The sequence below is a fragment of the Cervus canadensis genome, chromosome 10, assembly GCF_019320065.1.
Source record: "Cervus canadensis isolate Bull #8, Minnesota chromosome 10, ASM1932006v1, whole genome shotgun sequence".
Taxonomy (NCBI): Eukaryota; Metazoa; Chordata; class Mammalia; order Artiodactyla; family Cervidae; genus Cervus; species Cervus canadensis.
In genome coordinates, this window is record NC_057395.1 from 37,754,245 (window position 1) to 37,767,201 (window position 12,957).

The 12,957-nt window shown below is 44.3% G+C and overlaps 1 protein-coding gene across 1 annotated transcript; it reads right to left on the reverse strand.

Moving 5' to 3' along the window:
- Window positions 1–6,020: 6,020 nt before the first annotated feature.
- BAMBI (BMP and activin membrane bound inhibitor) lies at window positions 6,021–12,598 on the reverse strand. Its single transcript, XM_043479655.1, has 3 exons — window positions 12,469–12,598; window positions 8,765–9,052; window positions 6,021–7,986 (listed from the first exon to the last, which is right to left on the reverse strand). Exons 1-3 carry the CDS (start codon window positions 12,542–12,544, stop codon window positions 7,568–7,570), a joined length of 783 nt encoding a protein of 260 aa, XP_043335590.1. The 5' UTR covers window positions 12,545–12,598; the 3' UTR covers window positions 6,021–7,567.
- Between the last annotated feature and the right edge of the window lie 359 nt (window positions 12,599–12,957).

Below are 12,957 nucleotides of genomic sequence, written 5' to 3' on the forward strand. Positions count from 1 at the left end.
AGACCTTCTGCTCCTGATGGCCAGTTTGAGTGAATGAAGATGCCAAGGGTCCCGCTGGACTTAATTCACTGCTGAGAGCCAGGAAAAACAGCCCCATAAATCTTCCCCCACCGAGAAAAGGCCGGGCTTCCCACGAGGAGATAAACAAATTGAACATTTCAAAGCCACCTGTTAGGTACTCACCCCAATTTGCATACAAATGCCAACTGACAGCCTCCTGTGGTTAAACAAGATGGCTAAGGATGAGGGGGTTTATGGTCCACCCCTAGTGCTTGTCACAAACCAGCTCCAGGAAAAGATGACCTCCGAACCTGCTTCACAATCAAGTGTCAGGCCTGGGAAATGACCCTTGACATTAGCATCCCAGAGGGACAGACTATCTGCCTTCAGGCAGCCTCCGACAGCAGCGCCCCCTCCGCACTTTCGACCAGAAGAGTCCCGGGAGAGTCCAGCGGGTTGGCGGCCACACCAGGTTTGCAGAGAAGTTTGCCTTTGAAAATGTTGACGGACAACAGTGCTGCTTTTGGAGAAATGGGGTTTCTCCTTTCCATACTTTATCTGTATTTTTAGCAAACACTAGTGGAAGCAGGTTGACTTTGGTTTGAGCCAGGTCTCATGGAAAATGTAAATACGTGTACATACAAAATATTGCTGAATATATAAAGAGACTATAGGAAACTAGAAATAACACAAGGATTGGAAAGGCACAAATGATCACCCTCTACCCAAACATACATTTTCTTTTAATTTACCTTTGGTTATTTAAGTTATCTATACCTAACTTAGTTTCTTAAGAAAAATAATATATATAATAATATAATAAATGATATAATAATAAAATAATAATATAATATAGAATTGTTTTTTTACAGATTTCCTGGTGGCTAAAGACAGTAAAGAATCTGTCTGCAGTTCAGGAGATCCAAGTTCAGTCCCTGGGAGAGGAAGATCCCCTGGAGAAGGGAATGGCAAGCGATTCCAGTATTCTTGCCTGGAGAATCCCATGGACAGAGGAGCCTGGTGGGCTACAGTCCATGGGGTCACAAAGAGTCAGACACGATTGAGTGACTAACACACACACATAGAATATTTTTGGCTATACTCGGTATATATAAATTATATTCTATATTATGGTATTATATTAATATGATCAATTATTGGTATATTTATATATAAATTATAAATATAAATAAGTTATTGATATATGTAGAAATACATAAACAATATCAATAAATTAATGCTATTGATGTTCTACCAATTTTATCATATGGGTTCAATCCCTGGGTCAGGAAGATCCCCTGGAGAAGGAAATGGCAACCCATTCCAGTAACCTTGCCTGGGAAATCTCATGGACAGAGGAGCATAGTGGGCTATATATAGTCCATGGGGTCACAAAAGAGTCAGACACAACTTAAGTGACTGAACACGCACATTATGATATTATATTAATTACATCATAATAGTGATATAATATATAACATATTAAAATAATATAAACTATATAATAATACAATAAAAGAAAGCCCTGCAAAAGTCTAAATTATAAAAGTGTAAATGGATGCACCAGAACCACTTGAGTTTTGAAGTGAAAGCATTTTCAAATGAAAATGCTAAATGTTTGAGGGGGGCAGGGGATTTATTTATAACTTTTGGTGTGCCCTTGAATGAAAGACTCAGCAAACTATACACTGCTTTCATTACAGCCTCTGGTCAGAGGCTCATTTCCAAGAAAAGAAAAAAGCGCTTGCTAAACTTGCCCCAGTGGGACTGAGACGAACCATTAAAGATGAAATGGTGTGTCTGCCCGCACATTCCGAATCCTTGAGCTTTGTGACGACCACAGCTCTCAGGGGCTTGTTCTTAGTTCCTTAGAGAAACCGTGTTTGATGAAACTTTGAATATTTTATTTTTTTTTATTTTTTTTTTTTGTGGAAACTTTGAATATTTTAAAATAATAAGATGAAACTACAACTCTTGGATTCATGGGCAGTGAGGACGTACTTCTTGGTGAGTCCGTTTCCTTCAATGAACTTGGAGGCTGCGCTAACTTTACCGGCTGGCCACACCTCAAACCCTTCATAAGTAATTCGTTTTCCTTTAGGCAGCCAGTAGAAACAATAGTTTGGGGTAAAGAAGCAAACAGAAAGACAATGTTTATTTACTGACAATCTAAACTCAGGCACCTGTTGACAAGAAGCCTTGATTTTTCCTTCATCTCATTCTCCCCTTGAATTTTGGAAACCTACAAAGGTGACTAATCCTAGATCCTCCCCGCTGGGAGTTCACAGTTTAAGCCTTAAGTCCAGGTGAGAAATACCCCATTCACCAAGGCAACAAACGGTGAGTTAAAATCTGTGGTATCAAAGCAAGTATCCTTCAATTAAAAATAAATATTTTTTTTTTTAAATCACATCCACTACATTTAGTAAAACATGTTTCCACCTGAACTTCTAACACTTGAAAAGAGAGAAACTGCTTGAAGTGTGGTGTTTCTCCACTGTTCTCATCAGACCCAGGGAAGTTCCAAGAGGGAGAGACTCAGGATAAGGAGCTTCATGCATTTCTCTTGGTTTTCACTGCTTAAACAATTTTTGTTCCACTACGTTTGTAATGCGAGATCTTTCACAGTAAATCCACATAACAGCCTCCAAATTGATTAATTCATCACAACTAACCTAGTCTTCACATGTCTAAAAACAAACCGCTGACAAATTCCAACATCTACTTACACCCTGTCTTGAAATTTGTTAAATATAAAATCATTCCAGGATTACTAAGAGCCTTTGGCTTGCATGGCCTTTGTTTATACATATAGTGTGCGATAAATAATAATAGTTATCAACTCATCTTCTCAGGCTTCTACTCAGGCTTAGTCCAATATCAATCTAATCTGCAAGATACAGGCAGCTAAATACAAATTTGAAATAGCCCCAGAGAGGCCATCTAGCCACTGGCTACCAGGAAGAATGAATCTCCTTAAAGTCTTGACGAATCTCCTTAAATGCCTTGAGACATTATCTAACTGCTTATCCAAAGAATCTTCCAAGATTGCTCATCAATGCCTATCTGGTTACCACCATTCATATTCATATAAAGGGGAAAGTTTGCAGCCGAATGGTTGGTAGCCCTCTCTTAGTAACAAATACTTGTAAACTCTACAAAGCAGAACCATTGGAAAATTGCTGCCTTGTTGAAAGTAAACCCCTATCTGGTTAAACTCAGTCCTTCCCCCTTCTCAGTTCCATCTCCAAACTTCTGGAATGGTAGACCAGGGAACGACACCACCACACCACAGAACTGTTAGCAGTGTTAGCAAATTAACAAGGGTGTGTTTAAAGTCTAAAACTGTACTTCCAGTAAAGAGATGTCAAAACTTCAAAGTGTTTCATTATTTCATTGGATCTCTAATTCTCAGATCAATGATCTGATTTTTTTAAGTCAGGGCAACATGCACTGAATGGTTGTGGGGGTGGTGGGGGAGGGAGAATATGGGTGTTGGAACAATTTTTTTTTTCATGATGACTGTGACCCACAGAGTAACTAAATTAATTTCATCCAGGGAAATTAGATTGCTCACTAAGTAGGGTGCCCCCCCCAAATTCACAAAGTTCCCCAAACCAGTGGAACCATTGGATTTTGTTGGGACTACCTATGAGGCCAATTGTACTTGAATGCATCAATCAGACACACACTGTTCAAGCAGTTCTGACACCTTCTTTCACCTAACCTGGCTCCCGTGATCTTCTCAATGGATTAACCACCTGGAGCAGCTGAAACCCTAAGAGAACTTCATTCTGTCAAATATGGAAAAACAGAGTAGGTACACACAATGGAAAGGTTCTTATCAGTAGCCATTTAGATTATTCCAAAAGGAAATAGTTACAAACCAACATAATTTGCACCTAGGAGAGAATTTGTTGTTCAGTCACTCAGTCGAGTCCAACCCTTTATGACCGACCCCATGAACTATTGCACGCCAGGCTTCCCTTTCCTTCACTATCTCCCAGAGTTTGCTCAAACTGATGCCCATTGAGTCCGTGATGCCATTCAATAAAAGCAGTCAATTGAAAGCAAATTTTTAAAAAGTTAAATCCAGTCTGCAGGTGACTGAAGGACTTGCAAACCTCAAATACGTTATCTGAAATACTAAAAAGTCAAGTAAAAATATTCACTGTATAAGTAGTAGGGACAAACAAAAACTTGTAAGGACAATTTTGAGGATTTGGGGGCCACTTGAGTTCATCCAAGACTCTTGTATTGGTAGGAATACCTACTCCTATACCTCCCCACAATGGTCATACAAAGTGTAATTACTGCCCCCATGGTGTGGGGAACCAAACTTGAGTAGCCAAAGAGCCTGAGTAAAGTGCCCAAGTTCACACAGCTGATGGGAATGGAGTCTACATAGGAATCCAGGCTGCGAGACTCCCAAGCACACTTGAATGCTCCCTTGGCTAAGTTCAACCTCATCACACCATGTAGCTTTTGAAGGATTAAAGTTATGTGGGCGAAGAGACACAGAAGAGGACCAATTAAAGGCTTTAAAGAAAAAAGCTGTCCTGGCCCCAAAAAGGCTACTTCCAGACTCGATACTAGATGCCACTGCTTTCAAGCTTTTAGTCTATAATCAAGCCATATTGAAAACAGATTTACAAGCTCTTCAGAAGAGACCTTTGTGAGTTTCTAAAGCAGACATGTTTGGTATTTTAGGAGGGAGGTCAAACCCCCTATGGTGCAGTGTTTTTAATAAAATCAGTTCAGCAGAAATTAGAGACACACCAGTCAATTTCTAGGAAGCCTTGGAGCCATTCAAAATAAGGGATGGGGCTGGGTTGTGGGGGAGGGAATAACATAAAAGATACAACCACGGACAGAGCAGTTTTTTCAAAAGGGGCAGAATGTTTAAGGGGTGCAGATACAGAAACATCATGGCAACCATTTGTCTCTGGTTTGGGCAAATTTCCGCTTAAAAAGGGAAAATCACTTTTGGGGGGAGTTCTATGTCCACATTAAACAAGGACTGTTCCTGATCAGCCCAGCCATGCAGTGACACCTCAAAGGAACGGCAAACATCTCTACAAGGGAAAAACAAATAAACCCGTCATCATCCTTACATCACTGAATCAGGTAGGTCGCTATTTCATGAAGGGTCCTTTATCTCCATTCTTGGCAACCTCTACACTCTCATAGGGAACCAAAAGTAGACTCTATATTTAGTTCTTAGAAAAATCAAAGTGGAGAAACCTACAATATTTTTGCTGAAAGGCCAAGTTATGTGCAGATCTGACTTTAAAACTGGTGGCAGGAATACACAAATATTAAAGAAGGAGACAGCAAAAGGAGACGATTTGTTAGGACAAGAGACAGGGCCCACCTATTACATGGCTACAACTGGAACCCCACTCTGGGCACAGAGCCAGCATCCTACCCAACAGGGAAGTGTGAACAGCCTTGCAGATTTAAGCTCAGCCCAAAAGAACCAGGTGGAGGCTTTTCTATTCATCTATTAAAGGTCTGTGATCTTAGCACCCACACAGCCCCAGGCCTTCCCTGGGTCTTCTCTGGAGGAAGTTCCTGGAACTTCCCTGGAGTTCACTGCTGTCAAATTGTCTCAAGGAGAATGAATTTCAATCCTTCATGGTTTCATTTCCTAATGAACTCCTGAGCTCCTAGTTAACTGGTATTGGGAAGAAATGTGATGAATAAGAAACAGCAGGGTGAGCAAGGAGAGACCACTTTAGAATCCATGGTACTTGCACGATGCACTCATGACATGAGAACACAAGAGACCAGAAGCCTTTTAATCTTCAAGCCCCAAAACTACTGTAATTTGATCTAAAGCCTGAAAGAGGTGGTGAAGGCAAAAATTTCACCAACTGGCCATTTTGATTCCTTCTCTTCTCTTAGGTTTGGAGAGTTAGGCCCCAAAATTCTTTAACTCTCTCAAAAATGGATGCACATAAAATGTAACACTTTATGAACTGTAAGTCACACATGCAAGAATTCTCAGTCTCAAAAAGCACAATATGAATGTTGTCATTTATTAAAATGCATATTTATTCCATAGCCTTATTTGGGGCTGTGGCTTATTAGTTATTAAATAACCTAGGTATTCATTTTTAGACTACTCATTTCAACTCAGATTCTTCCATCAACTGGGTGATGGCACCTGTCTTAAGGGACCCAAATTATGCTGGTCATAAAATATCCCCGAATATATGCAAAAAATCCCTTTTAACATTCATAAAAGGAAACCCCACAGGTACTCAAATATGCAGGCTATAGGTTAATTTTTAAGCAAAAGTTTCAAATATACAAAAGAATCAAGAAAAGAACCTACAAATTATTCTCATATTTAAGATAATAAAGACCCATTTTAGAGGAAAAGTACACATGTGGCATAGCTTTAAATTCAGGCTGGGCTTTATTGCCAAAGTCCTCCAGGAGTGGAAACACTATTATTTAGTGTGTTAGTGGCTAAAATCAACAGTCTATTTGATTATATTAATAAAAGAATCATTTGGGGAAGAAATTATTATTTAAATCTTAATTGACATATAATGTTCACTATTGAAAATCTAAGATTCAGAAGTAAAAAAAATTATTGTTATAACACTGTGTTGAAGGAAGGTTTAAAAACTATGAGCATGAGACGATGTTTGGCTAATTTGGGGCGCAAAATATTTAATTAAGCCCAGACTAAACTGATGAATTAATTAACAGTAAAAGTAGACAGTGATTAACTTTGAAAAAAAGATTCATTTAGTAGGTTTTTTTTCCTTTTCTGATTGGAGGTAGAGACACATTTAAAAACATATTCCAGAGCACCTGGACCAAGCTGATAAGTATCACCTTTTGCTAAGGCAACTTTGGAAACTGATCAATGATACATGACTCCGGTATAAATAAGTTTCCAATTTCTCTTAGATGAAAGCTAAAACCAGCATTATCCTAACAAAAAACTGTGGGTAAGACACTGAATGATGGGCAGTACACATTTAGAAATTCTCCACGCTGTAAGAAAATGACACATGGGCCATGGAAGAACAAACAAGATCTTGGTCTTGTTAAAAAAAAAAAGTCAAGCCAAAATCTATAGTTGAGATCCGACACTGAGCAATCATAGGTCTTCACTTCTATAATTAACATGTAGTTCCTTGCCCTTCCAGCTTAGTTTTTAATTTATGACAAGACACCACTAAATTTCAGACAAAATATATATATATATATATTTTAAATCTTTACAATAAATCAGGATGTAGGAGCTTACAGAGAGCACATTTGTTTATTTAGGTACTCAATTCCAGCTCCCTCTGAATGCAAATAACCCTGGTAACAGTGTACAGAGTCCTCTCTTTGCTTTTTAATAATTTTAAAGGAAATAATACATTTTGACTGTATTTAAGTCTGTGCAAATAATCCTTCAGAAGAAATAGCCAAGATTCCGTTTGCAGAGCTCATTCCGTCTCTCGCAGATGATGACGCGAGTTAGTTTTCTCTTCAGATAAAGTGCTCCCGCCCAGCAGAACTCAAGAGGGTCCCAGACGTCCAGTTCCACGAGGCCCCGTCATACGAACTCCAGCTTCCCGTGCCCGCTGTACATGCCCCAGTGCACCAGCGACAGGATGCGGTCGTGGCTGAGGTCGGCCTGTCTCATCTTGTCGCAGGTCAGACAGCAGTTCTCGTGGCCGCTCACGGGCACCATGCATTCCAAGTCCAGCTTCGCCACCTGCCCCTTTTTGGAGTGCTGCCCGTGGAAGCTGTAGTGCAAACGCGAGAGCATTTGCTGCCGCTGCTCCTGCAGCCTCCGGTTCTCGCTCCGCAGCATCCTCAGGGCCAGCATAATGAGCAACACCAGGATCAGCCCCCCGGCGATGGGAACTGCGATCACCGCCGCCCGGAACCACAGCTCTTTGGAGGACGTCAGCTCCTGCACTTTGGTGATGAGGTTTCTGCTACCATCGTGCTGATGCCTGTTCCCTTGTCCTACGGGGGGCACAAGCAAACCCATCAAACACGGTCACCCCTTCCTGGAGCTATGAGAGAGCATCTCTCCTTTTAAACGTGGTATCCCCCCCTCCCCCACCAAAGGAGATCAAACCAGTCAATCCGAAAGGAAATCAACCCTGAATATTCACTGGAAGGACTGATGCTGAAGCTGAAGCTCCAATACTTTGGCCACCTGATGCAAACAGCCGACTCACTGGGAAAGACCCTGATGCTGGGAAGGATTGAGGGCAGGAGAAGGGGATGACAAAGGAGGAGATGGTTGGATGGCATCCCTGACTCAATGGACATGAGTTTGAGCAAACTCCGGGAGATGGTGAAGGACAGGGAAGCTGGGCGTGCTGCAGTCCATGGGGTCACAAACTGTCAGACACAACTGAGTGACTGAACAACAGCCATCCCCTTAAACAGAGGCTTCCGATTCAATCAACATTTAGAACAGAAATGCTGCCCAACGAGGCAGAGCAGCTTCCAAAAACATTTGTTTACGGACTGTCATTACTGATTAGTAATGGCCTTTTAATGGCTTCAAAATGTTGGATAAAAACAGGCAAAACCTATTATGTAGACAGATATCTAGGGCTCAGGCAGACATGAAAGTCACTCAATAGAGATGCATCTTTGCACCCAGCCTGGCTTCTCCCTCAGCCGTCTCTAATTACATCAACAACAAAATCAATAGCAGACAGACAAAGCCGTGGCTGTCACAAGCCTAGAGGCCAAGCAAGGGTTTGGTCAGAGGGGGTGCCGCTCCTACCTGAGGCCTCCCCCTTGGGTGGGGTGAGGACGTCCTGTAGCCCCCTATAGTTGCACATGTCTTCGTGACAGCACTCCAAGGAGGGCGAGGGACTGCCGGAGTGGTTGCGAGCCTGTCTGGCTTGGCAGATGTCCGCTGTGCTTGCTAGGGAGTCCAGGCAGCCATGGGTGAGCGGGGAATTGGTGTTCTGAGGATCCAGAAGTCTGGAGAAGCAGGCGCTCAGCTCAGATTTACACATATAACCAGTAGCCACGCAGTGGGCTGCATCACAGTAACATCTGATTTCACCTGAAAATGATGGGCAATTGCATCAAACAGCTTCAGAGACCAGATAAAGCACCAGCTTCAACAACTGTACTAAGTCACTCAGTCATGTCCAACCCTTTGAGTCCCCATGGACTGTAGCGCACCAGGCTCCTCTGTCCATGGGATTCTCCAGGCAAGAATACTGGAGTGGGTAGCCATGCCCTCCCCCAAGGGATCTTCCCGACCCAGGGACTGAACCTGTGTCTCTAAAGTCTCTTGCATTGACAGGTGGGTTCTTTACCGCTAGCACCACCAGACCCCAAATTTCAAAGACATTCACTTTAGGGAAAATTCAGCTGAGGGCTTAGAAGGGCTGACCACATGGATCCCTGGAGCCCCTTGTGCAAATCAGTGCTCGAATCCCAAGTCAGGTAAATATCATTTTAGAAATGTATTAATCCACATAGCAGAGTAGGAAAAGCTAGCAAGTAATTAAAAATAAGTTTTGTCTTTGAAGCAAAAGATTTCTCCTACCGTAAGGAGAGAAATTACAAAAATTACATTATTGACTTGTTTTAATCCTACATGACCATACAACATAAAATGCTAGGCTTTTTGATTTTGTCAGTATAAATATTTGATCGGAACTGCTGAATTGTTTACTACCTCGAAGGGCTGTGCCAAGGTTTAAGAGCTTTCGCTAACACCTTATAAAGTTATTAACTAGAAACACAACAATCTAGAAATTGCTCCGGTCAGGAGGTTTTAAAACTATGAAACTGGGCAGCTATTTGCAACCTCTCTAGAAAAGGCAAACTTTGCCTATAAAGATCTGTTCATGCAGGGGAGCTTTTAGTCAGATATTGTAAAACAGGAACTAGGCAGTTTACAATTAGTGGTTTGCTTGCCAAAGTCAATTTCTTTCAGCCCAAATGGAAAGTCATAAAACTGGGGGCAGGGAGGAGGGGGTGAAACTGCAAGGCTCCCTCCTCCCCCCACCCCTCAACTCCCCACTTTTATGTGTAATTCAACATGGGATCTAAAACGGGAAACATTGGAACTGAAAATCCTCTGCTGGTTGAATGAAAAATCCTTAAGGAAACCTCAAATTTTTCTACAGGAAGTGATTAAAAGTTTCCTTTATAAAACTTAGTTTGTGAGTTGCAAGCGGGTTAACATTCTGCCACAAGATCTGAGACTTCCATGTCAATTTCTGGTTGAAACAATCTGGGGCTGGGAGTGATCACTCACATGATACCTGACCCGGTGGACCTCAGCCACTGTCACAGGCCACGGCTACGGCTGTAGCCTGCTGTGAACTGAACTCAGGTACATGCCTCTCCCCAGCTTCTCCATCTGAAGTGCTGTCTTAGTTACAGAAACCAAAGCTCTGAAATTAAACACCAACACCGGGCACTGCTGCTCTACAAATCTCCCAGCCTCACCTTTCTTCTTTCTCCTCCTCTCGTGAATGCCTGAGTAAGATGTCTCATTTAATTATGTGTCCAAATTCCAGGCCACCGTAAGGCTGCTAGTGCTTAAAAACCCCAGCCAACTAAACACAGATCTTTGGCAACCTGAGTTTCACCGTGCAAAGCCAGAGGTCCTCCTCCTGTCCTGGGTCTGGGCCCGGGTCCCTTCCCTTCTCCAGTAAATAAGACCTTCCAGTTAGAATTCCGCTTTGCACAAGTTCTTTACTCCTCTCTCCAAGCTTACTCGCTTTTTCGCAGAAAGCTCACTCACTGATCTTAAGTGGGTGATGACTGAATATCCCTAAGTCTGACAAATTCCACATATAGACTGAAAGAAGAAATAAAACAGATTAAAAGTCCATGTTGATCCCATGCACTTCAGACCTCATGTAGAAAAAAAGAAAGCTGAATACAAGCAAAACGCTGCTTAAATGTTTATGAGAGCCTATTTTAAAGACTATATTTTCAATGACCTAAAACAGTCTAATAAAAATTTGACAGGTAACTAGTCAAGTTCTAACAACTTTTTTTTTTTTAATTGGAGCCACATTGGAGCAAGTTGAATAGACTTTTGTGTTACTGTATTAAAACTATATTTCTGCCGTTTCATAAAGTTTCTTCCTGTGGCATGCGAAAAGGCCAGGAGGGGACTGGTATTTTGAAGCAGGGAACAATGCTCTTCTGTCTGCCCCCCTTTCTGGTTACTGTACGTGGTGATTAAACAAAAATGTCTGCTTCAGTCAGGACGGCTACAGGAGAGGCTGCTGGCTTCTTTTAAAGCTTTTGAAGTCCGCAGCAGTCAGAAACCTCTGATCCCCTAATTATATCATTATCAGGCGCATAGTTTCGGTATCTGTGACTTATGTCAGCCGCGGTCCGGCCCCGTTCGGCCGGTCTTTGATAGACCGGGAGGCTTCCCTCTGCAGGCTGCTACGAGGGCTGTTATTTAGGGTTAATTACAGCCTTTCTTCCAAAATAAATAAATACTGTAGCACATCATCTCTGCTGGCCCGGCTGATCCTTCAACCTCATGCCTGCTACATGGCAATTAGAGAAAAGGGGGAGGGGGAGTGGTGCAAAAGCTAAAAATGCCTCCTATTTTTAAGAAAAATTATCTGTTCACAGTAGTCAGAGTTCGTGGCAGGGGAGGTGGAGGGCCCTTGAAACTCAAGAGAGTTGTCTGGGTTATTTCCACCTAAAAGGTGAAAGCCTGCAGCGGGAGAAAAAAAAGAAACTGACCGCTACTTTTTTTTTTTTTTTTTTTGAGTAGTGTTTATAAAATATGAGGTGAGTGGGAAAAGGGACCGCTGACGGAGTCCACACCTCCCAGCCCCCAAGCAGTAGCGCTGACCACACCGCTGCACGCGGACACACACCTGGGACACCTACACGCGGGGAGGCACCACTCGCGGGCTCACAAAAACACTCAGACACACACACGGACACTCACGGACAGAGAACACGGCGACACTCAACAAGGGAAGATGCTCCAATACAGAGAGATACACGACAGACACACAAGTGCACTCAAGTACAAAAACACTCAAATACAGACACACGTTCACAGCAGAGGCACATTCAAATACAGAGTCGCGCACACAAACCGAGACATTCGGACTCAAACTGGGACACACACAACGAAACACGCGGGCACGGTCCAAGGCGGGGCGGGAGACTGCGGTCCCTCCCGGCCGCTCCCGCCCCACGCCGCGGCTGCAAACGCTCAGAAGTTCACGACCAACAGATTCGCACAAACATTTTGACAACCACTCGTCCCGAGGTCTCACTCCACCTCCACGCGCCCGGCTCCGGGACACCGGGGTGGGCGGGTGGCCCCGAAGCCACCGCCGCGACTTCTAAGAACAGACAACTTGTCGCGACCTGCTGGCTCCGCGCGGGAGGCCGCCTCTCCCGCCGACAACAAAGCCCCGGGACCCCGCGGCCCTCCCCGGGGAACGCGCGCCCCGCCAGCCGGCGGGCACCCACCTTTGGTGAGCAGTACCGCCATGGCGCAGAGTTCAAGCTGCAGCCAGATGAAGATGTAGCTGGAGTGGCGATCCATGGACGCCCCCCTCCACGGCCCCGGCGCCCCCGCCGGCTCCCGGAGCCGCGGCACAGCTGCAGCCTACGGCTCCCGGCGCGCGTAGTGCATGGGTAATGCCCGGGGCGCGGGGCCGGGCCGCGGCCGGAGCATGGAGAGCGGCTGGAGGGGCGCGAGGGGCACAGTCCGGTTCCGCAGTCCCGGCTCCCTCCTCTCGGCCCGGCAGCTGGGTGGGCTTCAGGCTCTGCTTCCTTCAGTCGGCCACTCGGCAACAGGAACCAGCAACCCAGCGAGCAGACACTGGCCGCCGCGAGCTCACGCCTGCGCCCGCCTGGGTCCCACCGGCTCGGCGCTGTAAATAGCGACCCGCGCTGGGAGCCGGCTGGCCCCGCCCCTCTCCGGCCCCGCCCGGGCCCCGCCCCCGGCGCCGTGCG